Source organism: Taeniopygia guttata, chromosome 37 (genome assembly GCF_048771995.1).
Source record: "Taeniopygia guttata chromosome 37, bTaeGut7.mat, whole genome shotgun sequence".
In the NCBI taxonomy this organism is placed as follows: domain Eukaryota; kingdom Metazoa; phylum Chordata; class Aves; order Passeriformes; family Estrildidae; genus Taeniopygia; species Taeniopygia guttata.
Window position 1 is genome coordinate 1,658,251 of NC_133062.1, and position 26,374 is coordinate 1,684,624.

The 26,374-nt window shown below is 56.7% G+C and overlaps 2 protein-coding genes, 1 long non-coding RNA gene and 1 other non-coding gene across 10 annotated transcripts; 3 read left to right on the forward strand and 1 right to left on the reverse strand.

Moving 5' to 3' along the window:
• The first annotated feature begins 1,509 nt into the window (after positions 1 to 1,509).
• Positions 1,510 to 1,591, forward strand: TRNAS-GCU (transfer RNA serine (anticodon GCU)). The gene has a single exon. It is a non-coding gene; the product is annotated as a tRNA-Ser (tRNA).
• Positions 1,592 to 3,544: 1,953 nt separating this feature from the next.
• LOC115491738 (uncharacterized) lies at positions 3,545 to 12,001 on the forward strand. Of its 5 annotated transcripts, none has more exons than XR_012052652.1 (4): positions 3,545 to 3,623; positions 6,468 to 6,635; positions 6,786 to 10,186; positions 10,297 to 12,001. XR_012052652.1 is itself a non-coding variant. In XM_072921557.1 (3 exons), exons 2-3 carry the CDS (start codon positions 6,476 to 6,478, stop codon positions 8,069 to 8,071), a joined length of 1,446 nt encoding a protein of 481 aa, XP_072777658.1. In that variant the 5' UTR covers positions 3,545 to 3,623; positions 6,468 to 6,475; the 3' UTR covers positions 8,072 to 12,001. The 5 variants fall into 5 exon arrangements, 1 of the variants encoding a protein (XP_072777658.1); XR_012052653.1 differs by having other exon boundaries at positions 6,786 to 9,660; positions 9,969 to 12,001; XR_012052651.1 differs by having other exon boundaries at positions 6,786 to 9,336; positions 9,400 to 12,001.
• Positions 12,002 to 14,234: 2,233 nt separating this feature from the next.
• On the forward strand, positions 14,235 to 21,458 carry LOC121468820 (uncharacterized). 2 transcript variants are annotated; one of them, XM_072921580.1, is made up of 7 exons: positions 14,235 to 14,394; positions 16,504 to 18,777; positions 18,955 to 19,242; positions 19,291 to 19,380; positions 19,498 to 19,530; positions 19,582 to 19,614; positions 19,750 to 21,458. In XM_072921580.1, the coding sequence occupies exons 2-7, from the start codon at positions 16,512 to 16,514 to the stop codon at positions 21,240 to 21,242; spliced, it is 4,203 nt and encodes a 1,400-aa protein (XP_072777681.1). In that variant the 5' UTR covers positions 14,235 to 14,394; positions 16,504 to 16,511; the 3' UTR covers positions 21,243 to 21,458. The 2 variants fall into 2 exon arrangements, with proteins under 2 accessions (XP_072777681.1, XP_072777679.1); XM_072921578.1 differs by lacking the exon at positions 19,582 to 19,614 and having other exon boundaries at positions 16,504 to 19,242; positions 19,291 to 19,506; positions 19,831 to 21,458.
• A 35-nt stretch (positions 21,459 to 21,493) lies between these two features.
• LOC140681607 (uncharacterized) lies at positions 21,494 to 22,741 on the reverse strand. Of its 2 annotated transcripts, none has more exons than XR_012052660.1 (3): positions 22,661 to 22,741; positions 22,193 to 22,266; positions 21,494 to 21,621 (listed from the first exon to the last, which is right to left on the reverse strand). It is a non-coding gene; the product is annotated as an uncharacterized lncRNA (long non-coding RNA). The 2 variants fall into 2 exon arrangements; XR_012052659.1 differs by lacking the exon at positions 21,494 to 21,621 and adding an exon at positions 22,126 to 22,192 and having other exon boundaries at positions 22,246 to 22,266.
• Between the last annotated feature and the right edge of the window lie 3,633 nt (positions 22,742 to 26,374).

Below are 26,374 nucleotides of genomic sequence, written 5' to 3' on the forward strand. Positions count from 1 at the left end.
CTTCCTGCAAAAAGGGAAAATCTCCGAATTTCACCCCAAAATTCCCAATTTTCACCCCTAAATCTCCGAATTTTGCCCTCAAACCCCAAATTTTACCCCAAAATTCCCAATTTCCCCCCCCCAAAAACCCAAATTCAATCTCAAATCCTCAAATTTTACCCCAAAATCTCCGAATTTTGCCCCAAAATCCCCAAATTTCACCCCAAAATTTTCCATTTTCACCCCAAAACCTCCAATTTCAATTCCGAAATCCTCAAATTTCACCCCAAAATCCCCAAATTTCATCCAAAATCGGAAATAAATGGAAAAAAAAAGAAAAAATTGGGATAAAAACCAGAACATTTGGGGGAAAACCGAAAAAAATTGTATTAAAAAGAGAAAAATAAGGAAAAAAAGAAAAAATTGATAAAAAGGAGAAGACAGGGGGGAAAATTGGGATAAAAAGGAGAAAAATGGAGGGAAAATAATTTGGGATAAAAAAGAGAAAATTGGCGGAGAAATGAAAAAAATGTAATAAGAAAGAGAATGGGGAAAAAGGAAAAAAATGGGATGAAAAAGAAGAAATTGGGAAAAAATAAAATTGGGGAAAAAATATAAAATTGGAAAAAAGTTTGGGATAAAAAAGAGAAAATCTGAAATAAATTTGGGATTAAAAAATGGGGAAATTTGGGTTAAAAAAGAGAAAATTTAGAATTAATTTGGTGTAAAAAAGGGAAATATTGGGAAAAATCGGGATAAAAATGAGAAAATTGGGGAAAAAAGGAGAAATGAGATAAAAAAGAGAAAATTGGACGAGAATAAAATAGGGAAAAAAGAAAATTGGGAATAATTGAAAAAAAAATTTGGATAAAAAAGAGAAAACTGGGGAAAAGGGGAAATATTGGGATAAAAAAGAAAAAAATTGAGGAACATGGAATAATTTGGGATAAGAGAGAGAAAATTGGGAAAAATTTGGGATAAAAAAGAGAAAACCGGGGGAAAACCGAAAAATTTGGGATAAAAAAGAAAAAATTGGGGAAAAATTTGGCTAAAAAAGAGAAAATTTGGGGTAAATTTGGGCTAAAAAGAGAACATTTGGGGTAAATTTGGGCTAAAAAGAGAAAATTAGGGTAGATTTGGGCTAAAAAAGAGAAATTTTGGATAAATTTGGACTAAAAAAGAGAAAATTTGGGATAAATTTGTGCTAGAAAAGAGAACATTTGGGATAAATTTGGGCTAAAAAAGAGAAAATTTGGATAAATTTGGGCTAAAAAGATAAAATTTGGGTAAATTTGTGCTAAAAAAAAGAAAATTTGGGCTAAAAAAGAGAAATTTAGGATAAATTTAGGCTAAAAAAGAGAAATTCGGCCTCGATCCTCCCAGGCCGGGATTCGAACCCGCGTTACCACCGCGCCCTGGCCACGCCCCCACTGACCACGCCCATATATGGCCACGCCTTTGACCACGCCCCGCCTTAGCCACGCCCCTTTTCGGCAGCCTATGGGCGCCGGGCGCGCGCGCGCAGCCGCGGACGAGGTGGCCGAGTGGTTAAGGCGATGGACTGCTAATCCATTGTGCTCTGCACGCGTGGGTTCGAATCCCACCCTCGTCGGGACCGCGTTTTTGGCAGGAAAAACCCCAAACTTCCCTTTTTTAACGGAAAAATTCGCAATTTGGGGGTGAACCCCCCAATTTCGGGGTTCCATCCCCGATTTCTGAGGTTCCTTCCCCGATTTTTGGGTTAAATTCCTGAATTTTGGGCTTCAGTCCCCGATTTTGGGCTTCAATCCCCGATTTTGGGGTTAAATTCCTGATTTTTGGGGTTCAATGCCCGATTTTGGGCTTCAATCCCCGATTTTGGGCTTCAGTCCCCGATTTTGGGGGGGAAAATTCACGATTTTTGGGATCAAATCCCCGATTTTTGGGGGTTAAATCTCCGATTTTTGGGGTTAAATCTCCGATTTTTGGGGTTCATGCTCCGATTTTTCAGGCTCAATCCTCGATTTTTGGGATTCAATCCCCGATTTCTGGGCTGATCCCAAATCCTCCAATCCCACCCTCGTCGGGAGCCGATTTTTGGGGTGAAAACCCGAAATTCCACATTTTTGGGGTGATCCCAAATCCTGCAATGCCCGGAGATTATTTTTTGGGGTGAAAATCACCAAAATTCCCGTTTTTGCTCATTCATTGTGCTCTGCACGCGTGGGTTCCAAGCCCACCCTCGTTGGAAAGAGATTTTTGGGAGGAAAAAACCGGAATTCTCAATTTGTGGCAAAAATTCCCAATTCTTGGGGTTAAATCCGCAATTTTCGGGGTTCAATCCCCGATTTTTGGGTTCAATCCCCGATTTTTGTGGTTGAATCCGCAATTTTCGGGGTTAAATCCGGGATTTTCGGGGTTCAATTCCCAATTTTCGGGGTTAAATCCGCGAGATTTGGGGTTCAATCCCCGATTTATGGGTTCATTCCCCGATTTTCGGGGTTAAATCCGCAATTTTCGGGGTTCAATTCCCAATTTTCGGGGTTAAATCCGCGAGATTTGGGGTTCAATCCCCGATTTTTGGGTTCAATCCGCAATTTTCGGGGTTAAATCCCCAATTTTTGGGGTTCAATCTGCAATTTTCGGGGTTAAATCCCCGATTTTCGGGGTTCAATCCCCGATTTTTGGGGTTAAATCCCGATTTTTGAGATCAATTTCTGATTTTCGGGGTTCAATTTTCGATTTTTGAGGCTCAATCCACGATTTTTGGGGTTAAATCCGCAATTTTCGGGGTTCAATTCCAGATTTTTGGGTTCAATTCCCGATTTTTGAGGTTCAATCCCCGATTTTTGGGGTTCAATCCCCAATTTGCGGGGTTAAATCCGCAATTTTCGGGGTTCAATCCCCGATTTTTGGGTTTAATCCCCGATTTTTTGGGTTCAATTCCCGATTTTCGGGGTTCAATCCCCGATTTTTGGGGTTAAATCCGCAATTTTCGGGGTTAAATCCCAATTTTCGGGGTTAAATCCGCAATTTTCGGGTTTCAATTCCCGATTTTTGGGGTTAAATCCGGATTTTTGGGGTTCAATCTGCAATTTTTGGGGTTCAATCCCCGATTTTTGGGGTTAAATCCGCAATTTTCGGGGTTAAATTCCTGATTTCCGGGGTTCAATCCCCGATTTTTGGGGTTAAATTCCCGATTCTTGTGTTCAATCCCCGATTTTCTGGGTTAAATCTGCAATTTTCGGGGTTCAATTCCCGATTTTCGGGGTTCAATCCCCGATTTTCGGGGTTAAATTCCTGATTTTCGGGGTTAAATCCCCGATTTTCGGGGTTAAATCCCCGATTTTTGGGGTTAATCCCCGATTTTTTGGGTTCAATTCCCGATTTTTGGCGGGAAATCCGCGATTTTGGGATCCCTGTCTCCTTAAAATTCCCCTTTACAGTTCCCCCAGATCCCGTCCCAGTCTGTCCCAGTCTGCCCCAGTCTGCCCCAGTCTGCCCCAGTCTGTCCCAGTTTGTCCCAGTTTGTCCCAGTCTGTCCCAGTTTGTCCCAGTTTGTCCCAGTCCGTCCCAGTTCCCGCCCTGGCCCCGCCCCTTCCTGCGGTGACGTCATCGCGCGCGAGCGCGGCCGGAAGTGGCTCCGGTGGCGGCGGCGGCGGCGGGTGAGGAACGGGAACGAAACTGGGACGGACTGGGATAAACTGGGATGGACTGGGACGGACTGGGATGGACTGGGATGGACTGGGATGGACTGGGAGGGACTGGGAGGGACTGGGAGGGACTGGGATGGACTGGGAGGGACTGGGATAAACTGGGATGGAACTGGGATGGACTGGGATGGACTGGGATAAACTGGGATGGACTGGGATGGACTGGGAGGGACTGGGATGGACTGGGAGGGACTGGGAGGGACTGGGAGGGACTGGGATGGACTGGGAGGGACTGGGATAAACTGGGATGGAACTGGGATGGACTGGGATGGACTGGGATAAACTGGGATGGACTGGGAGGGACTGGGATAAACTGGGATGGACTGGGATGGACTGGGAGGGACTGGGATGGACTGGGATGGACTGGGATGGAACTGGGATAAACTGGGATGGACTGGGATGGACTGGGATAAACTGGGATGGACTGGGATGGACTGGGATAAACTGGGATAAACTGGGACGGACTGGGGGGAACTGGGATGGAACTGGGGTCCAAAATCCCGAATTTTGAGATCCCAAATGTCGAATTTTGAGTCCAATCCCGAATTCTGGTCCCAAATCCCAAATTTTGGGGATCCCAAATCTCAAATTAAGGGGATCCCAAATCCCAAAGTTTTCGGTCCAAATCCCGTATTTTTGGGGATCCCGAAACCCACATTTTGAGATACAAAATCCCGAATTTTGGGGATTCCAAATCCTGAATTTTGGGGAGGGGTCCCAATGTCGAATTTTGAAAATCCCAAATCCCGAATTTTCAGGTCCAAAATCCTGAATTTTGGGGATCCCTAATCCCGAAGTTTGGAAATCCCAAATCCCGAATTTTGGGGTCCCAAATCCCAAATTTTGGGGTCCTATATCCTGAATTTTGGAGGTCCCAAATCCTGAATTTCGGGTCCAAAATCCTGAATTTTGGGGATCCCTAATCCCGAAGTTTGGAAATCCCAAATCCCGAATTTTGGGGATCCCAAATCCCGAATTTTGGGGTCCCAAATCCCAAATTTTTGGGTCCCAAATCCTGAATTTTGGGGTCCCAAATCCCGAATTTTGGGGAGTCCCAAATCCCAAATTTTTGGGTCCTAAATCCCAAATTTTGGGGTCCCAAATTCTGAATTTTGGAGATCCCAAATCCCGAATTTTGGGGAGTCCCAAATCCCAAATTTTTGGGTCCTAAATCCCAAATTTTGGGGTCCCAAATTCTGAATTTTGGAGATCCCAAATCCCGAATTTTGGGAGTTCTAAATCCCAAATCTCGACCCAGGGAATTCCCAAATCCCAAATTTTGGGGCTTCCTTGGAGGCATCAACAATCTGGAATTACGATCCCGGATTTTAGGATTGAAATTCCCGGAATTCCGATCCCAAATTTTGGGGTTTGGGGCCTCCTTGGTGCCAGAATTCCCAAAGTTCCAATCCCAGGATTTGGGGTTTGGGGCTTCCTTGGAGCTGTTGGAATTCCCAAAATTCCGGATCCAGATTTTGGGATTTTGGGTCTTTTAGATGGTTCTGGAATTCCCAGAATTCTGATCCCAAATTTTGGGATTTTGGGCCTCTGTGGTGCTGGAATTCCCAAAATTCCAATTCTGGATTTTAGGATTTGGGGCCTCCTCAGTGACACCAGAATTCCCAAAATTCCAGTCCCAGGTTTTGGCGTTTTGGGGCTCCTCGGAGCTGTTGGAATACCCAAATTTTCGCTCCCAGATTTTGGGATCCCGGATGATTTTTGGGATTTTTGGAACTGCTCCAATTCTCTGGAATTCCCAAATTTTATTTGGTCGTTCCTGGGATTGTTTGGATCCCCCGGCTCCGCTTGGGGGGGGCCTCGAGGGGATCCCAAAATCCATCCCAGGGAATTCCCAAGGGGATCCCAAAATCCATTTCAGGAGATTCCCAAATCCCGCTCCGGGGGGATTCCCAATTTGGGAATCCCCAAATCCCACCCGGGGAATTCCCAAAGTGGATCCCAAATCCATTCCTGGGGGGATCCCCAAATCCCAAATCCATCCCAAGGAATTCCTGAGGGCATCCCCGAATTCATTCTGAGAGATTTCCAAAGGGATCCCAAAATCCAGCTCAGAATTCCCAAAGTGGATCCCCAAATTCAGCTCAAGGGATCCCCAAAATCCATCCCAGAGAATTCCTGAGGGATCCCCAAAATCCATCCCAGGGAATTCCCAAAGGGATCCCCAAATTCAGCTCAGAATTCCCAAAGGGATCCCCAAATTCAGCTCCGGGAGTTTCCAAAGGGATCCCAAAATCCATTTCAGGAGATTCCCAAATCCCGCTCCGGGGGGATTCCCAATTTGAGAATCCCCAAATCCCACCCAGGAAATTCCCAAGGGGATCCCCAAATTCAGCTCCAGGATTTCCAAGGGGATCCCCAAATCCTGCATGGAATTCCCAAAGGGATCCCAAATCAGCCCCAGGGAATTCCCAAGGGGATCCCAAATCCATTCCAGGGGGATCCCCAAGTCCCACTCAGGGAATTCCCAAAGGGATTCCCCAAATCCAGCTCGGAATTCCTGAGGGGATCCCCAAATTCATCTCCAGGAATCCCCAAAATCCCTCCCCAGGGATCTCCTGAGGGGATCCCCAAATTCAGCTCCAGGATTTCCAAGGGGATCCCCAAATCCAGCTCGGAATTCCTGAGGGATCCCAAATTTATCTCGGGGGATTCCCAAGGGAATTCCAAGTTCCTTACCTGTCCCTCACCTGTCCCTCACCTGTCCCACCTGTCCCACCTGTCCCACCTGTCCCACCTGTCCCACCTGTCCCACCTGTCCCATTCCCGCTTTTCCAGGTGCGGCCATGGAGCGGCTCCGGGGCCGGGACCCCCCCTTTGCCCAGGTGATCCCTCACCTGTCCGAGGAGGAGGAGGAGGAGGAGGAAGAGGAGCAGCCAGGTGAGGAGGAGGAAGGGTCAGGTGAGGAAGGAACAGGTGAAGAAGCGGGTGAGGAGGAAGACCCAGGTGAGGAGGAAGATCCAGGTGAGGGAGATCCAGGTGAGGACGAAGACCCAGGTGAGGAAGACGCAGGTGAGGGAGATGCAGGTGAGGATGAAGACACAGGTGAGGAAGAAGCAGGTGATGATGAAGACCCAGGTGATGATGAAGATCCAGGTGATGATGAAGATGCAGGTGAGGAGGACCCAGCCGACCCCTCCCACCTGCGCCGGCCCCGCCTTTACCTGCGGCCACGCCCATCCCACGACCAGCCCGGCCCCTCCCACCCACAGGTGCCCTGGCACCCGCCAGGTGCGCCCGCCTCACCTGAGCCGGGCGCCTTCGTGCAGCTCATCGACGAGCGCGGCGTCTACTCCACCGCCAAGCTGGTGCTGGGCGGCCGCCCAGGTGCGCCAGGTGCGCCAGGTGAGGCCGAGGAGGAGGAAGGACAGCGCCAAAACCCACCTGGAGAGGAGGAGGAGGAGGAGGAGGTCCCGTCCCACCTGGAGATCCGCCAGGTGATCGTGGCCGAGAAGCCCTTCCAGTGCCCCGTCTGCCACAAGTCCTTCAAGCGCACCTGGGAGCTGCTGAGCCACCAGGTGGTGCACACGGAGGCGCGGCCCTTCACCTGCCAGGTGTGCCGCGCCACCTTCAAGCGCCACTCGGACTTCAAGAGCCACGCGCTGGTGCACACGGAGGAGCGGCCGCACCGCTGCGAGCTCTGCGGCAAGCGCTTCAAGCGCGCCTCCAACCTGCAGGAGCACCGCCGCATCCACAGCGGCCAGCGCCCCTTCACCTGCCCCAGGTGCGCCAAGGCCTTCAAGACGCCCTACGAGCGCCAGCGCCACGCCCTGACGCACCTGGCGGCCGAGCGGCCCTTCAGGTGCGGCGAGTGCGGCAAGGATTTCGCGGCGGCCAAGGCGCTGCTGCTGCACCGGCGGCGCGGCTGCCAGGACAAGCCGCACGCCTGCGGCGTCTGCGGGAAGCGCTTCGCCTACGGGCACTCGCTGAAGGTGCACGAGCGCGTGCACACAGGTGACCGCCCCTTCAGGTGCGCGCTCTGCGGGAAGGCCTTCAAGCAGAGCAACGCGCTGGCCTCGCACGGCCGCGTGCACACAGGTGAGCGCCCCTTCGCCTGCCGCACCTGCGGAAAGCGATTCAAGCAGTCCTCCTACCTGGCCGTGCACCAGCGGGCGCACACAGGTGAGCGGCCCTACAGGTGCGAGGCCTGCGGGAAGGCGTTCGCCCGGCCCTCGCTGCTGCTGCAGCACCGCCGCGTGCACAGCCAGGTGAGGCCGCACCGCTGCGGCCACTGCCACAAGTTCTTCAAGGACCTGGCCTACCTGGCCGTGCACGAGAAGGTGCACACAGGTGAGACGCCCTACAAGTGCGGGGTGTGCGCCAAAGGGTTCGCGCACCCCTCCAACCTGCTGCAGCACCAGCGCGTGCACCGCCACACCTGAGCCGCAGGTGAGGCCGGCCCCGGCAGGTGTGGGCTCACCTTTTTGGAGCCCCAGGTGAGGTGACTCGGTACCTGTGAGCCAAGACAGGTGTGGAACTCAGAAATCTTCTATAGAACCCAGAAAGGTGCAGCAGCAACACCTGGACTGCAACACCTGAGCTCCAGGTGAAAGGACTTGGTACCTGTGAGCCCGGATAGGTGTGGACCCCAAAAATGGAGTTTGGACCCCAGAAAGGTGCGGCAGCAACACCTGGACTGCAGCACCTGAGATACAGGTGAAAGGACTCCAGAACTGCACACCTGGACAGGTGTGGAACCCGAAAAGGTGCAGCAGCAACACCTGGACTGCAACACCTGAGCTTAAAGTGAGGGAGTCCCAGAACCGCTCACCTGCGCAGGTGAGAGAGCCCCAGAGCCGCACACCTGCGCAGGTGCAGCCCCAGCAGCCGCAGCCCCGCCAGGTGAGGCTGCACCGCTGCGGCCACTGCCATAAGTTCTTCAAGGACCTGGCCTACCTGGCCGTGCACGAGAAGGTGCACACAGGTGAGACGCCCTACAAGTGTGGGGTGTGCGCCAAAGGGTTCGCGCACCCCTCCAACCTGCTGCAGCACCAGCGCGTGCACCGCCACACCTGAGACACAGGTGAGGCCGGCCCCAGGTCTGCACACCTGGGCAGAGACACCTGGGCACTGACACCTGAGCCCCAGGTGAAAGGACTCTGTACCTGTGAACTGGGACAGGTGTGGACCCCAAAAATGGAGTTTGGACCTCAAAAAGGTGCAGCAGCAACACCTGGACTGTGACACCTGAGCTGCAGGTGAAAGGACTCGGTACCTGTGAGCCCAGACAGGTGTGGACCCCAAAAATGGAGTTTGGAACCCAAAAAGGTGCAGCAGCAACACCTGGACAGTGACACCTGAGCTACAGGTGAAAGGACACGGTACTTGTGAGCCAGGACAGGTGTGGACCCCAAAAATCTTCTATGGAACCCAGAAAAGTGCAGCAGCAACACCTGGACTGTGACACCTGAGCTGCAGGTGAGGGAAACCCAGAACTGCACACCTGGACAGGTGTGGACCCCAAAAATCTTCTGTGGACCCCAAAATGGCACCAGCAACACCTGGACTGCGACACCTGAGCTCCAGGTGAAAGGACTCCAGAACTGCACACCCGGACAGGTGTGGACCCTAAAATGGCAGCAGCAACACCTGGACTGCAACACCTGAGCTTAAAGTGAGGTAGCCCCAGAGCCGCACACCTGCACAGGTGAGGGAACCCCAGAACCGCACACCTGCGCAGGTGCAGCCCCAGCAGCCGCAGTCCCGCCAGGTGAGGCCGCACCGCTGCGGCCACTGCCACAAGTTCTTCAAGGACCTGGCCTACCTGGCCGTGCACGAGAAGGTGCACACAGGTGAGACGCCCTACAAGTGTGGGGTGTGCGCCAAAGGGTTCGCGCACCCCTCCAACCTGCTGCAGCACCAGCGCGTGCACCGCCACACCTGAGCCACAGGTGAGGCCGGCCCCGGCAGGTGTGGGCTCACCTTTTTGGAGCCCCAGGTGAGGTGACTCGGTACCTGTGAGCCAGGACAGGTGTGGAACTCAGAAATCTTCTATGGACCCCAAAATGGCAGCAGCAACACCTGGGCAGTGACACCTGAGCCCCAGGTGAAAGGACTCGGTACCTGTGAGCCCAAACAGGTGTGGACCCCAAAAATGGAGTTTGGAACCCAAAAAGGTGCAGCAGCAACACCTTGACTGCAACACCTGAGCTGCAGGTGAAAAGATTCCAGAACTGCACACCTGGACAGGTGTGAGAACCCCAGAACTGCAGCAGCAACACCTGGACTGCAACACCTGAGCTCCACGTGAAAGGATTCCAGAACTGCACACCTGGACAGGTGTGGACCCCAAAAATCTTCTATGGAACCCAGAAAGGTGCAGCAGCAACACCTGGACTGCGACACTTGAGCTGCAGGTGAGAGAAACCCAGAACTGCACACCTGGACAGGTGTGGACCCCAAAAATCTCCTGTGGACCCCAAAATGGCAGCAGCGACACCTGGACTGCAACACCTGAGCTCCAGGTGAAAGGACTCGGTACCTGTGAGCCCAAACAGGTGTGGAACTCAGAAATCTTCTATGGAACCCAGAAAGGTGCAGCAGCAACACCTGGACTGTGACACCTGAGCTGCAGGTGAAGTGACTCCAGAACTGCACACCTGGACAGGTGTGGACCCCAAAAATGGAGTTTGGACCCCAAAAAGGTGCAGCAGCAACACCTGGACAGAGACACCTGAGCTCCAGATGAAAGGAGTCCAGAACTGCACACCTGGACAGGTGTGGAACTCAGAAATCTTCTGGAACCCAGAAAGGTGCAGCAGCAACACCTGGACTGCAACACCTGAGCTGCAGGTGAAGGGACTCAGTACCTATGAACCGGGACAGGTGTGGACCCCAAAAATGGAGTTTGGACCCCAAAATAGCAGCAGCAACACCTGGACTGCAACACCTGAGCCCCAGGTGAAAGGACTCGGTACCTGTGAGCCCGGACAGGTGTGGACCCCAAAAATGGAGTTTGGAACCCAAAAAGGTGCAGCAGCAACACCTGGACTGCAACACCTGAGCTGCAGGTGAGGGAAACCCGGAACCGCTCACCTGGACAGGTGTGAGAACCCCAGAAAGGTGCAGCAGCAACACCTGGACTGCGACACCTGAGCTGCAGGTGAAAGGACTCCAGAACTGCACACCTGGACAGGTGTGGACCCCAAAAAGGTGCAGCAGCAACACCTGGACTGCAACACCTGAGCTGCAGGTGAGGGGCCTCAGGACAGGTGTGGACCCCAAACTCTGCAGCACCTGAAGCTCAGGTGAGAGGTCACACCTGAGCTGTGACGTCACCGACAGCGGGCGAGGAACTGAGGGACCTCCAAGGTTCACCTGTGGGCAGGTGCGGTCCCAGCGCTGCGAGGGCTCACCTGGGCGCTCACCTGGGCACCCACCTGGGCGCTCACCTGGGCACCCACCTGGGCGCTCACTTGGGCGCTCACCTGGGCGCTCACCTGATCCCAGCATGGACAGGTGCACACCTGGATGGGGCAGGGCACACCTGGATGGGATGGGGCCTTTCTCTCTTGGACAATGGGGCAGGGACAGCTCACCGGGGGCACACCTGAGCACACCTGGGGCACACCTGTGCTCACCTGGAGCACACCTGAACACACCTGAGGCACACCTGGGGCACACCTGGAGCACACCTGTGCTCACCTGGAGCACACCTGAACACACCTGGGGCACACGTGGGCACACCTGAGCTCACCTGAGCACTGCTGGGGTCACCCAGGGCACACCTGAGCTCACCTGGGGACCACCTGAACACCCCTGAGCACACCTGGGGCACACTTGGGCACACCTGAGCTCACCTGAACACACCTGGGGTTACCCAGGGCACACCTGAAGACACCTGGGGCATACCTATGGAACATCTGAACACACCTGGGGCACACCTGGAGCACACCTGGGGCACACCTGAGTTCACCTGGGGAACATTTGGACACACCTGAGCTCACCTGGGGCACACTTGGGCACACCTGAGCTCACCTGGGGCACATGTGGGTTACACCTGAGCTCACCTGAACACACCTGGGATCACCCAGGGCACACCTGAGCTCACCTGCGGAACACATGAACACATCTGGGGCACACCTGAGCTCACCTGGGGCACACCTGAGCTCACCTGGGGAACACCTGAACACACCTGGGGCATACCTGGAGCACACTTGGGGCACACCTGAGCTCACCTGGGGCACACCTGAGCTCACCTGTCCCACCTTTCCGGGCGGTACCTGCAGCGCTGGGGGCGGGGCACACCTGGATCGTTCATTAAAGGATTGTTAATTGATTGATCGTTAATTAAAGAATCATTAATTAATTGATTGGTCGTTAATTGATGATGTCATCGCTGCTCTCACCTGAGGCACACCTGGCGCTTTGGGGGCGGAGTCACTGGACAGGTGGGGGAGACCCCCAAAATTCGCATCTAAGGGGGTGGGGCCTCCCAAAATTCACACCTGAGGGGGCGGGGCTTCCCAAAATTCACACCTGGGGGGCGGGGCTTCCTAAAATTCACACCTGAGGGGGGCGGGGCCTCCCAAAATTCACACCTGAGGGGGTGGGGCTTCCCAAAAGTCACACCTGGGGGGTGGGGCCTCCCAAAATTCACACCTGGGGGGCGGGGCCTCCCACAATTCACACCTGGAGGGTCCCAGCGCCATTTTGGATTTATTCACCTGTCCAGGTGCGCGGGGGCACCTGAGCCCCGTGGGGACTGACAGGGGGCGGGGGGAGGGGCCAGGTGAGAATGGCCAGGTGAGGTTCAGGTGAGGATTCCAGGTGAGAATTCCAGGTGACGATTCCAGGTGACAATTGCAGGTGGGGTTCAGGTAAGAGGTTCAGGTGAAGATTCCAGGTAAGGGACTGCAGGTAAGAGTAACCAGGTGATTTTCAGGTGAATATTCCATGTGAGAGCGGCCAGGTGAGGTTGAAATGATGATTCCAGGTGAGAGATTCCAGGTGAAGTGCAGGTGAGAGGGATTGCAGGTGAGAGGGGCCAGGTGAGAGGTTCAGGTGGGAGCAACCAGGTGAGGATTCCAGGTGAGAGATTTGAGGTAAAAGCAGCCAGGTGAGAGGTTCAGGTGAGGATTCCAGGTGAGAATTCCAGGTAAGATTCAGGTGAGAGGGATTGCAGGTGAGAAGGGCCAAGTGAGAATTCCAGGTGAGAATTCCAGGTGAGATTCCAGGTGATAATGGCCAGGTAAGGTTCAGGTGAGGATTCCAGTGGAGAGGTTCAGGTGAGAGGTTCAGGTGAGGATTCCAGGTGAAAGATTCCAAGTGACAATTCCAGGTGAGGGATTCTAGGTGAGGTTCAGGTGAGGATTCCAGTGGAGAGGTTCAGGTGTGATGTTCCAGGTGCCAGCACAGCACCACCAGGTGAGTTCCAGGTGTGATATGAGGGGCACCAGGTGAGTTCCAGATGAGATGTGAGGGGCTCCAGGTGAGTTCCACCAGGTGAGTTCCAGGTGAGATGTGAGGGGCTCCAGGTGAGTTCCAGGTGTGATGTGAGGGGCTCCAGGTGAGTTCCAGGTGTGATGTGAGGGGCTCCAGGTGAGCTCCAGGTGAGTTCCAGCCCCCAGGTGAGCCCCGCCAGGTGAGCTCAGGGGGTGTTGTCCATCAGCTGCAGCTCCTCGGCCCCGCCAGGTGAGGCCGTCCTGGGCAGGTAAATGGCGCTGGGGACCCTCGGGGCATCCAGGTGAGCTGGGGACACACCTGGCGTCACCTGGGCTCACCTGGGCCTGCCTGGGGGGCGGGACTCACCTGGGACACACCTGGCCCGGCGAGAATCAGTCCGGACCAGTATGAACCAGTATGGACCAGTATAAGCCAGTCCGGACCAGTAGAAAACTCGATAAATAATAATAAATAATAATAAATAATAATAAACCCAGTAAATACCAGTACAGACCAAATAAAAACCAGTAAAAAACCAACACAGACCAGTAAAAACTAGCATGGACCAGTATAGACCAGTACAAACCAGTAAAACCCAGTACAAACCAGTACAAACCAGTATAAATCAGTATAACCCAGTATAACCCAATACAAACCAGTACAAACCAGTATAACCCAGTATAATCAATAGAAACCAGTACAACCCGATACAAACCAGTATAACCCAGTACAACTCAGTAAAACCCAGTACAAACCAGTAAAACCCAGTACAAACCAGTACAAACCAGTACAAACTGGTACAACCCAGTATAACCCAGTACAAACCAGTACAACCCAGTATAACCCAGTGCAAACCAATACAAACCAGTATAACCCAGTACAAACCAATACAAACCAGTATAACCCAGTATAACCAGTACAAACCAATACAAACCAGTATAACCCAGTACAAACCAATACAAACCAGTATAACCCAGTACAAACCAATACAAACCAGTATAACCAGTACAAACCAGTACAACCCAGTAAGGGCCGCTAGAACAGGGGCGGGCTCGGGACTACATTACCCAGCGCGCACCGCGCGCACTTCCGGGGCTAGAGGGGGCGTGGTCTGACCAATGCCTCGCGTCCTGATTGGCGGTGGCGAAGGCGGGAAGGCGGAGGAGGCGTGGTCTCGTGAGGCGGAGGGGGCGTGGCTTGGCGAGGCGGTGCGGCCCGGGCGCTGCGCGGCGCCGGGCCCGGTTCTGGCCCGGTTCTACCCCGGTTCTGGCCCGGTTTTATCCCGGTTCCGGCCCCGGCGGAGCCCCCGCGAGCCCGGCAGGTGAGCGGGGAGCGGGGCAGGACGAGGAGGAGGAGGAGGAGGAAGCGGCGGGGCCGCGGCGGCGGCGCCTGTGCGGGACGGGCCTGGAGGGGGCGAGGCCTGAAGGGGCTGAGGGGGAAGGGGCGGGGCCAGAACGCGGTGGGGGCGGAGCCTGAGGGCGGTGAGGGGAAAGGGGCGGGGCCTGAGGGCGGTGAGGGGCGGGGCGTGAGGTAAAGGGGCGTGGTCTTTAAATGTGGGCGGGGCTTATTGTGGCTTTGTCACGCCCCCGGTTTGGCCACGCCCCCTGGGGTGGGTTTGGGGTCCCACCTGCACACCTGGGGTGGGTTTGGGGTCTCACCTGTTCCCCCTTTTAGGGTTTGGTGTCCCACCTGCACACCTGGGATGGGGCTGGGGTCTCACCTGTCCCCCCATGTCAGGTTTGGGGTCTCACCTGTTCCCCCTTTTTGGGTTTGGGGTCCCACCTGCACACCTGGGGTGGGTTTGGGGTCTCACCTGCACACCTGGGATGGGTTTGGGGTCTCACCTGTTCCCCCTTTTAGGGTTTGGGGTCCCACCTGCACACCTGGGATGGGTTTGGGGTCTCACCTGTCCCTCCATTTTAGGGTTTGGGGTCCCACCTGCACACTCGGGGTGGGGCTGGGGTCTCACCTGTTCCCCCATGTCAGGTTTGGGGTCCCACCTGCACATCTGGGATGGGGCTGGGCTCTCCCCTGTCTCTGTACCTTGGGTCTGGTGTCTCACCTGTGCCAGGTCTGGGCTCTCACCTGTCCCCGTGTTTTGAGTCTGAGTTCTCACCTGAGTCAGGTGCAGGCTCTCACCTGTCCCCTGTGTTCCATGTTTGGGCTCTCACCTGTGTCAGGTCTGGGCTCTCACCTGTCCTCGTGTTTAATATCTGGGCTCTCCCCTGTCTCTGTACCTTGGGTCTGGTGTCTCACCTGTCTCAGGTTTGGGCTCTCATCTGTGTCAGGTCTGAGGACTCACCTGTCCCTGGGTCTGGGCTCTAAGCTGTGTCAGGTGCAGGCTCTCACCTGCCCCCATGTTTAATATCTGGAGTCTCACCTGCCCCATGTTCCATGTTTGGGCTCTCACCTGAGTCAGGTGCAGGCTCTCACCTGTCCCCCCATGTTTAATATCTGGGCTCTCACCTGTGACAACTCTGGACTCTCACCTGCCCCTGTGTTTTATGTCTGGGCTCTCACCTGTCTCAGGTTTGGGCTCTTACCTGTGTCAGGTCTGAGGTCTCACCTGAGTCAGGTGCAGGCTCTCACCTGTTCCCCCATGTTTAATATCCGGTCTCTCACCTGTCCCAGGTCTGGGCTCTCACCTGTCCCCGTGTTTTGGGTCTGGGCTCTCACCTGAGTCAGGTCTGGGCTCTCACCTGTCCTCGTGTTTAATATCTGAGCTCTCACCTGTCTCTGTACCTTGGGTCTGGTGTCTCACCTGTCCCAGCTCTGGGCTCTCACCTGTGTCAGGTGCAGGCTCTCACCTGTCCCCATGTTTCATATGTGGAGTTTCACCTGCCCCATGTTCCATGTTTGGGCTCTCACCTGAGTCAGGTGCAGGCTCTCACCTGTCCCCCCATGTTTAATATCCGGTCTCTCACCTGTGACAAGTCTGGACTCTCACCTGTCCCCGTGTTTTGGGTCTGGGCTCTCACCTGTGTCAGGTCTGGGCTCTCACCTGTCCTCGTGTTTAATATCTGGGCTCTCACCTGTCTCTGTACCTTGGGTCTGGTGTCTCACCTGTCTCAGGTTTGGGCTCTTACCTGTGTCAGGTCTGAGGTCTCACCTGAGTCAGGTGCAGGCTCTCACCTGTCCCCATGTTTAATATCTGGGCTCTCACCTGTCCCAGGTCTGGGCTCTCACCTGTCCCCGTGTTTTGGGTCTGGGCTCTCAGCTGTGTCAGGTGCAGGCTCTCACCTGTCCCCCATGTTTAATATTTGGTCTCTCACCTGTGTGAGGTCTGGTGACTCACCTGTCCCCTTGTTTTATGTCTGGGCTCTCACCTGTCCCAGCTCCAGGCTCTCACCTGTGTCAGGTCTGGGCTCTCACCTGAGTCCGGTGTGAGCACAGGTGTCTGGGCTCTCACCTGCGGCCGTGTCCCCCTCAGGTGCGGCCATGGCGGGCGCGGCGCCCCCCGCAGGTGCCCCCGAGCACCCCTTCACCTGCCGGGAGTGCGGCAAATCCTTCCGCTGGTCCTCGCGCCTGGCGCATCACCTGCGCAGCCACACAGGTGAGCGCCCCTACAAGTGCCCCGAGTGCCCCAAGGCCTTCAAGGGCTCCTCCGCCCTCCTCTACCACCTGCGGGGCCACACAGGTGAGCGGCCCTACGCCTGTGCCACCTGCGGCAAGAGCTTCAAGCGCTCCTCGCTGCTGCAGGCGCACCTGCGCGTGCACACGGGGCTGCGCGCCTTCAGGTGCGCCCAGTGCGGCCTCACCTTCAAGTGGGCGTCGCACTACCAGTACCACCTGCGGCAGCACTCAGGTGAGCGGCCGTACCGCTGCCCCGCCTGCCCCAAGGCCTTCAAGAACTCCTCCAGCCTGCGGCGCCACCGCCACACCCACACAGGTGAGCGCCCGCACACCTGCGGCACCTGCGGCAAGGGCTTCGCGCAGGCGGCCAACCTGCGGCAGCACCTGCGGGTGCACACAGGTGAGCGGCCGTACTCCTGCGGCACCTGCGGGAAGAGCTTCACGCACTCCTCCAACCTGCACCTGCACCTGCGCACGCACGGCCCCGCCCCGCCCTGCCCCGCCTGCGCCGCGCCCGCGGCCTCGCGCACCTGCCCGCGCCGACACCTGCCGGGCCCCGCCCCGCCCGCCGCCGCCGCCTCACCTGAGCCGCTCTGGCGGCCAACGGGGCTCACCTGCGCCCAGCAAGAGGCGCCGCCGGCCCCGCCCCACCGCTGCCTCACCTGCGGCGAGAGCTTCGACAGCACCTCGGGGCTGGCGCGGCACGTGCCCGGCCACGAGCGGCCCAGGTGTGCTGCCACCACCAGAGCCCCGCCTCACCTGGCCGCGCCCCCGCCAGGTGAGCCCGCGCCACCGGCCCCGCCCGAGCGGCCGTACAGGTGCGGCGAGTGCGGCAAAGCCTTCAAGGGCTCCTCGGGGCTGCGCTACCACCTGCGCGACCACACAGGTGAGCGTCCCTACGCCTGCGGCACCTGCGGCAAGAGCTTCAAGCGCTCCTCGCTGCTGCAGGCGCACCTGCGCGTGCACACGGGGCTGCGCGCCTTCAGGTGCGCCCAGTGCGGCCTCACCTTCAAGTGGGCGTCGCACTACCAGTACCACCTGCGGCAGCACTCAGGTGAGCGGCCGTACCGCTGCCCCGCCTGCCCCAAGGCCTTCAAGAACTCCTCCAGCCTGCGGCGCCACCGCCACACCCACACAGGTGAGCGCCCGCACACCTGCGGCACCTGCGGCAAGGGCTTCGCGCAGGCGGCCAACCTGCGGCAGCACCTGCGGGTGCACACAGGTGAGCGGCCGTACGCGTGCGGCACCTGCGGCAAGAGCTTCACGCACTCATCCAACCTGCACCTGCACCTGCGCACGCACTCGGCGGCGCGGCCCTTCCGCTGCCCCACCTGCGCCAAGGCCTTCGCCGCCGCCGCCTACCTGCAGCGGCACCTGCGCACCCACGGCGCCGCCCTGCGCACCGCACCTGCGCCGCCGCCCCCACCTGCGGTGTACCTGGTGCTGGGCCCCGCCCCCGGCAAGGTGCTGCTGCTGCCCGCCACGCCCGGCCCCGCCCGGCCGCACCTGGCGCAGGTGGGGCAGCGCGGCTGGCGGGGGGTGCTGCTCATACCTGGCGGCGGGACGGAGGGGACTGAGGTGACAGGTGTGACAGGGGTTCCAGGTGTGACAGGGGTTACAGGTGTGACAGGGGTTCCAGGTGTGACAGGGGTTACAGGGGTTACAGGTATGACAGCGGTTCCAGGTGTGCCAGGGGTTACAGGTGTGCCAGGGGTTACAGGTGTGACAGGTGTGCCAGGGGTTACAGGTGTGACAGGGGTTCCAGGTGTGACAGGGGTTACAGGGGTTACAGGTATGACAGCGGTTCCAGGTGTGCCAGGGGTTACAGGTGTGACAGCGGTTCCAGGGGTTACAGCGGTTCCAGGTGTGCCAGGTGTGCCAGGTGTGACAGTGGTTCCAGGTGTGACAGGTGTGACAGGTGTGACAGGGGTGACAGGTGTGACAGGGGTTACAGGTGTGACAGGTATGACAGGAGTAGGTGTGCCAGGTATAACAGGTGTGGTGGGTGTGACAGGTGTGACAGGTGTAGGTTTCACAGGCGTCACAGGTACAACAGGTGTGACAGGGCTTACAGGTGTGACAGGGCTTACAGGTTTGACAGGCGGAGATCTCACAGGTGTACCTGTCACAGGTGTGCCAGCTGGAGGTGTGACAGGTGTGCCAGCTGGAGGTGTCACAGGTACAACCGGTGTGACAAGCGTTACAGGTGTGACAGGGGGTACAGGTGTGACAGGGCTTACAGGTGTGACAGGCGGAGGTCTCACAGGTGTACCTGTCACAGGCGCCACAGGTATCACAGGTATCACAGGTGTGACAGGTGTCACAGGTATCACAGGTATCACAGGTGTAGGTGTCACAGGTGTGCCAGCTGGAGGTGTGACAGGTGTGACCGCTGGAGGTGTCACAGGTACAACCGCTGTGACAGGGGTTACAGGTGTGACAGGTGTAGGTCTCACAGGTCTTACAGGTGTACCTGTCACAGGTGTGACAGGTGTCACAGGTGGAGATGTCACAGGTGTCCAGCTCCAGGTACTGCCGGTGGCTCCAGAGGTCACCAATGTCCAGCTGCAGGGCCAGGAGGTGACAGGTGGGACAGGTGTGACGGGTTTAGGTGTGACTGGTGGGACAGGTGTGATGGGTTTAGGTGGGACAGGTGGGACAGGTTTAGGTGGGACAGTTGTCACAGGTGGGACAGGTGTGACGGGTTTAGGTGGGACAGGTGGGACAGGTGTAGGTGTCACAGGTGTCACAGGTGTCACAGGTGTCAAAGGTGTCACAGGTGTCACAGGTGTAGGTGTGACAGGTGTGACGGGTTTAGGTGGGACAGGTAGGACAGGTGTAGGTGTCACAGGTGTCACAGGTGTCACAGGTGTGACAGGTTTAGGTGGGACAGGTGTCACAGGTGTCACAGGTGTCACAGGTGTGACAAGTTTAGGTGGGACAGGTGTGATGGGTTTAGGTGGGACAGGTGTCCCAGGTGTCACAGGTGTGACATGTTTAGGTGGGACAGGTGGTACAGGTGTCACAGGTGTGACAGGTTTAGGTGTGACAGGTGTGACGGGTTTAGGTGGGACAGGTGTCACAGGTGTCACAGGTGTGACAGGTTTAGGTGGGACAGGTGTGATGGGTTTAGGTGGGACAGGTTTAGGTGGGACAGGTGTCACAGGTGTCACAGGTGTGACAGGTGTAGGTGTGACAGGGGTGCAGCTCCAGGTGCTCCCGGTGCCCTCAGAGGTGACCAACGTCCAGCTCCAGCCACCTGAGCTCACCAGTGTCCAGCTCCAGGTGCTGCCACCGCCCCCAGGTGCCACCAACCTCCAGCTCCAGGTGCTGCCACCGCCCCCAGGTGCCACCAACCTCCAGCTCCAGGTGCTGCCACCACCCCCAGGTGCCACCAGCCTCCAGCTCCAGGTGCTGCCACCGCCCCCAGGTGCCACCAGCCTCCAGCTCCAGGTGTTGGCCGGACCACCTGAGATGACCAACGTCCAGCTCCAGCCAGGTGAGGTCGCCACTGTCCAGCTCCAGGTGTTGCCTCCACCTCCAGGTGCCACCAACGTCCAGCTCCAGCCAGGTGAGGTCACCAACCTCCAGCTCCAGGTGTTGCCACCACCTTCAGCTGGCGCAGGTGTCCAGCTCCAGGCCACCGAGGTGACCAATGTCCACCTGGGGACCTCAGAGGTGACTGATATCCACCTGGGAACCTCAGAGGTTACCGATGTCCACCTGGAGACCTCAGAGCTGCCCAGTGTCCATTTGGAGACCACCCAGATGACCGATGTCCACCTGGAAACCTCAGAACTGCCCAGTGTCCACTTGGAGCCCACCGAGGTGACCAGTGTCCACCTGGAGACCTCAGAGCTGCCCAGTGTCCACCTGGAAACCTCAGAGGTGACCGATGTCCACCTGGAGCCCACGGAGATGACCGATGTCCACTTTGAGCCCACCGTGGTGACCGATGTCCACCTGGAGACCTCAGAGGTGACCGATGTCCACCTGGAACCCACGGAGATGACCAGTGTCCACCTGGAGACCTCAGAGCTGCCCAGAATCCATCTGGAGAACTCAGAGGTGACTGATGTCCACTTGGAACCCACCCAGATGACCAGTGTCCACCTGAAGCCCACCGCGGTGACCGATGTCCACCTGGAGCCCACGGAGATGACCAGTGTCCACCTGGGGACCTCAGAGGTGACCAATGTCCACCTGGAGACCTCAGAACTGCCCAGAATCCACCTGGAACCCACCCAGATGACCGAAGTCCACTTGGAGCCCGTGGAGGAGGTGTCCAGTGCCCACCTGGAGCCCACTGAGGTGACCGATGTCCATCTGGGAACCTCAGAACTGCCCAGAATCCACCTGGAGACCACCGAGGTGACCGATGTCCACCTGGAACCCACTGAGGTGACCAATGTCCACCTGGGGACCTCAGAGGTGACCGATGTCCACATGGAGACCTCAGAGGTGACCAATGTCCACCTGGACACCTCAGAGGAGGTGCCCGATGCCCACCTGGACACCTTGGCCATGACCAGTGTCCACCTGGAGGTGCCTGGAGCTCACCTGGAACCCACCGAGGTGCACCTGGAACCCCCCTAGGATGTGCCCGGTGCCCACCTGGAGACCCCAGAGGTGCCCAGTGCCCACCTGGACACACCTTGGAGATGACCCATGTCCACCTGGAGACCCCAGAGGTGCCCAGTGCCCACCTGGACACACCTTGGAGATGACCCATGTCCACCTGGAGACCCCAGAGGTGCCCAGTGCCCACCTGGACACACCTTGGAGATGACCCATGTCCACCTGGAGACCCCACAGGTGCCCAGTGCCCACCTGGACACACCTTGGAGGTGCCCACCTCTCACCTGCACAGGTGCCTGGTGCCCACCTGGAGCCCCCCAGATGCTCCTGGCCCAGGGGATCCCGTGCCCCGCCCTGTGCTCACCTGTGCCCGCAGGTGAGGGGTACCAGGGGGTACCTGAGGGTACCTGAGCTCACCTGTGCCTGCAGGTGAGGGGTGCCAGGGGGTACCTGAGGGGTACCTGAGGGGTACCTGGAGGTACCTGAGCTCACCTGCCCAGGTGAGGGGTGCCAGGGGGTACCTGGGGGGTGCCAGGGGGTACCTGAGGGGTACCTGAGCTCACCTGCCCAGGTGAGGGGTGCCTGGGGGTACCTGAGGGGTGCCAGGGGGTATCTGGGGGGTGCCAGGGGGTACCTGAGGGGTGCCAGGGGGTGCCAGGGGGTACCTGGGGGGTACCTGAGCTCACCTGCCCAGGTGAGGGGTGCCAGGGGGTACCTGAGGGTACCTGGGGGGTGCCAGGGGGTACCTGAGGGTACCTGGAGGGTACCTGGGGGTACCTGAGCTCACCTGCACAGGGGAGGGGTGCCAGGGGGTACCTGGGGGGTGCCAGGGGGTACCTGAGCTCACCTGCCCAGGTGAGGGGTGCCAGGGGGTACCTGGGGGGTACCTGGGGGGTGCCAGGGGGTACCTGAGCTCACCTGCCCAGGTGAGGGGTGCCAGGGGGTACCTGGGGGGTGCCAGGGGGTACCTGAGGGGTACCTGAGGGGTGCCAGGGGGTACCTGGGGGGTGTCAGGGGGTACCTGAGGGTACCTGGGGGGTACCTGGGGGGTACCTGAGCTCACCTGCCCAGGTGAGGCGTGCCAGGGGGTACCTGAGGTGTGCCAGGGGGTACCTGAGGGGTACCTGAGCTCACCTGCCCAGGTGAGGGGTGCCAGGGGGTACCTGGGGGGTACCTGGGGGTACCTGAGGGGTACCTGAGCTCACCTGTGCCCGCAGGTGAGGGGTGCCAGGGGGTACCTGAGGTGTGCCAGGGGGTACCTGAGGGGTACCTGAGCTCACCTGCCCAGGTGAGGGGTGCCAGGGGGTACCTGGGGGTACCTGGGGGGTGCCAGGGGGTACCTGAGCTCACCTGTGCCCGCAGGTGAGGGGTGCCAGGGGGTACCTGTGGGGTGCCAGGGGGTACCTGGAGGGTACCTGGGGGGTGCCAGGGGGTACCAGGGGGTACCTGAGCTCACCTGCCCAGGTGAGGCTGTTCCCGCGTCCCCCCCCCGTGTCAATAAAGGCGCCCCTCCCCCCACCGTGCTGTTCCTGCTTCCGGGAGGGGCGGGGCCAAGCTGGGAGGGGCGGGGCCAGGGGAGGAGAGGGGCGGGGCCAATGGAGAGAGGGCGGGGCTAAGGGAGGAGGGGGCGGGGCTAAGGGAGGAGGGGGCGGGGCCAAGGTTGGAGGGGCGGGGCCAGTACGGCCCCAGTGACTCCCAGTATGGTCCCAGTATGGCCCCAGTATGATCCCAGTGACTCCCAGTGACTCCCAGTATGGTCCCAGTATGGCCCAGTATGATCCCAGTGACTCCCAGTGACTCCCAGTATGGTACCAGTATGGCCCAGTATGATCCCAGTGACTCCCAGTATGATCCCAGTGATTCCCAGTATGATCCCAGTATGATCCCAGTGACTCGCAGTATGGTACCAGTGATTCCCAATATCCCTCAGTGATTCCCAGTATGGCCCCAGTATGATCCCAGTATGGCCCCAGTAACTCCCAGTGATTCCCAGTATGATCCCAGTGATTCCCAGTATGGCCCCAGTAGCTCCCAGTATGGCCCCAGTGATTCCCAGTATGGCCCAGTATGATCCCAGTATGATCCCAGTGATTCCCAGTATGGCCCCAGTGACTCCCAGTATGGCCCCAGTGATTCCCAGTATGGCCCCAGTTACTCCCAGTATGGCCCCAGTATCCCCCAGTATGGCCCAGTCCATCCCAGTATGATCCCAGTACTTCCCAGTATGATCCCAGTGATTCCCAGTATGGCCCAGTCCATCCCAGTATGATCCCAGTGATTCCCAGTATGATCCCAGTGATTCCCAGTATGGCTCCAGTAACTCCCAGTATGATCCCAGTGATTCCCAGTTACTCCCAGTATGGCCCCAGTATTCCCCAGTATGGCCCAGTCCATCCCAGTATGATCCCAGTGATTCCCAGTATGGCCCCAGTCCATCCCAGTATGAACCAGTATGATCCCAGTGTCCCCCAGTATGGTCCCAGTGGTTCCCAGTATGGCCCCAGTGACTCCCAGTATGGCCCCAGTGATTCCCAGTATGGCCCCAGTAACTCCCAGTATGATCCCAGTGACTCCCAGTATGGTACCAGTGATTCCCAGTATCCCCCAGTGACTCCCAGTATGGTCCCAGTATGATTCCAGTGACTCCCAGTATGATTCCAGTATCCCCAAGTGATTCCCAGTATGGCCCCAGTGTCCCCCAGTATGGTCGCAGTATGATCCCAGTATGGTCGCAGTATGATCCCAGTAACTCCCAGTGATTCCCAGTATGATCCCAGTGATTCCCAGTATGGCCCCAGTAACTCCCAGTATGGCCCCAGTGTCCCCCAGTATGATCCCAGTGATTCCCAGTGACTCCCAGTATGGCCCAGTCCATCCCAGTATGGCCCCAGTTGATCCCAGTTGATCCCAGTTTATCCCAGTCCCTCCCGCCCCTCCCCCCCCGCACCTGTCGCGGTCGCTGCCCCTCCCCCACTAATTAATCCCAGCTGCTAATTAACCCCTGCGGCCCCTCATTAACCACTCATGCTAATTAATCACCCCGCTAATTAACCCCTGCGGCCCCTCATTAATCACTAATTAATGATAATTAATCATCCCGCTAATTAATCGTTGCAGTGATTAATCATTCCCCAAGCAATTATTAATTCCCGGTAATTACCAGGGGTAATCATTCCTCGCGGTAATTAATCATTCCCCCCGGTAATTAATCATTCCACGTGGTAATTAATCCTTCCCTCGGTAATTAATCATTCCTCAGTAATCAAACCCCGGTAATTAATCCTTTCCTCAGTAATTAATCATTCTTCACGGTAATTAAGCATTCCCCACGGTAATTAATAATTCTTCCGGGTAATTAATCCTTCCCTCGGTAATTAATCACCCACCCGCGGTCATTAATCATTCCTCAGCATAATTAGCCATCCCTGACGGTAATTAATCATTCCCCTCGGTAATTAATCAATCCCCGGTAATGAAACCCCGGTAATTAATCATCCCTGACGGTAATTAGCCATTCCTGACGGTAATTAATCCTTCCTTCGGTAATTAATCACTCCTGTCGGTAATTAATCCTTCCCTCGGTAATTAATCACCCACCCGCGGTCATTAATCATTCCTGACGGTAATTAATCACCCCCGGTCATTAATCACCCCTAATTAGCGCCACCGGAGGGGGGGACCGAATTCCTCCCGGGTCAGAACGGGGAGCGAGGCAGAGCTCCCAGTATAAACCAGTATAAACCAGTATGGACCAGTACGGACCAGTATAAACCAGTATAAACCAGTGTAAACCAGTATAAACCAGTACAGACCAGTATGGACCAGTATGGACCAGTATAAACTAGTACAGACCAGTATGGGCCAGTACGGACCAGTATAAACCAGTATGAGCTATTAAAAACCAGTATGGACCAGTACAGACTGGTACAGACCAGTATGGACCCGTATAAACCAGTACAGACCAGTATGGACCAGTTCAGTCCCTCCTAGTACCCCCCAGTACATCCCAGTTCATCCCAGTTTGTCCCAGTATGTTCCCAGTATATCCCAGTATATCCCAGTATGTTCCCTGTATATCCCAATATGGTCCCAGTATGGTCCCAGTATGGCCCAGTATATCCCAGTATATCCCAGTATATCCCAGTATATCCCAGTATGTTCTCAGTATATCCCAGTATGGCCCAGTAGGATCCCAGTATATCCCAGTATGACCCCAGTATGGCCCCAGTATATCCCAGTATGGCTCCAGTATATCCCAATATGGCTCCAGAACATCCCAGTATGGCCCAGTCTGGCCCCAGTATATCCCAGTATGTCTCCAGTATATCCCAGTATGGCTCCAGTACATCCCAGTATATCCCAGTATGGCCCCAGTATATCCCAGTATGGCTCCAGTACATCCCAGTATATCCCAGTATGGCCCCAGTATATCCCAGTATGGCTCCAGTACATCCCAGTATATCCCAGTATGACCCCAGTATATCCCAGTATGTTCCCAGTATATCCCAGTATATCCCAGTATGGCCCCAGTATATCCCAGTATATCCCAGTATGATCCCAGTATGTTCCCAGTATATCCCAGTATGGCCCAGTATGTTCCCAGTATATCCCAGTATGGTCCCAGTATATCCCAGTATGGCCCCAGTATATCCCAGTATGGCCCTAGTATATCCCAGTATATCCCAGTATGATCCCAGTATGACCCCAGTATATCCCAGTACATCCCAGTATGATCCCAGTATATTCCAGTATGTTCCCAGTATGGCCCCAGTATATCCCAGTATGGCCCAGTATGTTCCCTGTATATCCCAGTATATCCCAGTATATCCCAGTATGGCCCCAGTACATCCCAGTATGGCCCCAGTACATCCCAGTATGGCCCCAGTACATCCCAGTATGGTCCCTACACCCCAGGGACGCTCTCCCAGTTCCCTCCCAGTCCATCCCAGTGCCCCCGCACCCCCTCCTGTCCCCGTCCCTTCGTGTCCCCCTGTCCCATCCCCCCCCCCAGTGTCCCCGCTGTCCCCTCTCTGTCCCCTCTCTGTCCCCTCTCTGTCCCCTCTCTGTCCCCCCTCTCTGTCCCCTCTCTGTCCCCTCTCTGTCCCCTCTCTGTCCCCTCTCTGTCCCCTCTCTGTCCCCTCTCTGTCCCC

What these genes read in the sequence shown, in the direction of transcription:
- LOC121468820 (XM_072921578.1), top strand. Translation starts at nt 16,512, where the DNA reads ATGGCGGGCGCGGCGCCCCCCGCAGGTGCCCCCGAGCACCCCTTCACC. An exon ending in GGAGGTGACAGGTGGGACAG is followed by an intron (nt 19,243 to 19,290) that starts GTGTGACGGGTT and finishes TGATGGGTTTAG; the next exon opens with GTGGGACAGGTGGGACAGGT. An exon ending in AGGTGTCACAGGTGTCACAG is followed by an intron (nt 19,507 to 19,830) that starts GTGTCACAGGTG and finishes CAGGTGTGACAG; the next exon opens with GTGTAGGTGTGACAGGGGTG.
- LOC115491738 (XM_072921557.1), top strand. Translation starts at nt 6,476, where the DNA reads ATGGAGCGGCTCCGGGGCCGGGACCCCCCCTTTGCCCAGGTGATCCCT. An exon ending in GGGTGAGGAGGAAGACCCAG is followed by an intron (nt 6,636 to 6,785) that starts GTGAGGAGGAAG and finishes ATGAAGATCCAG; the next exon opens with GTGATGATGAAGATGCAGGT.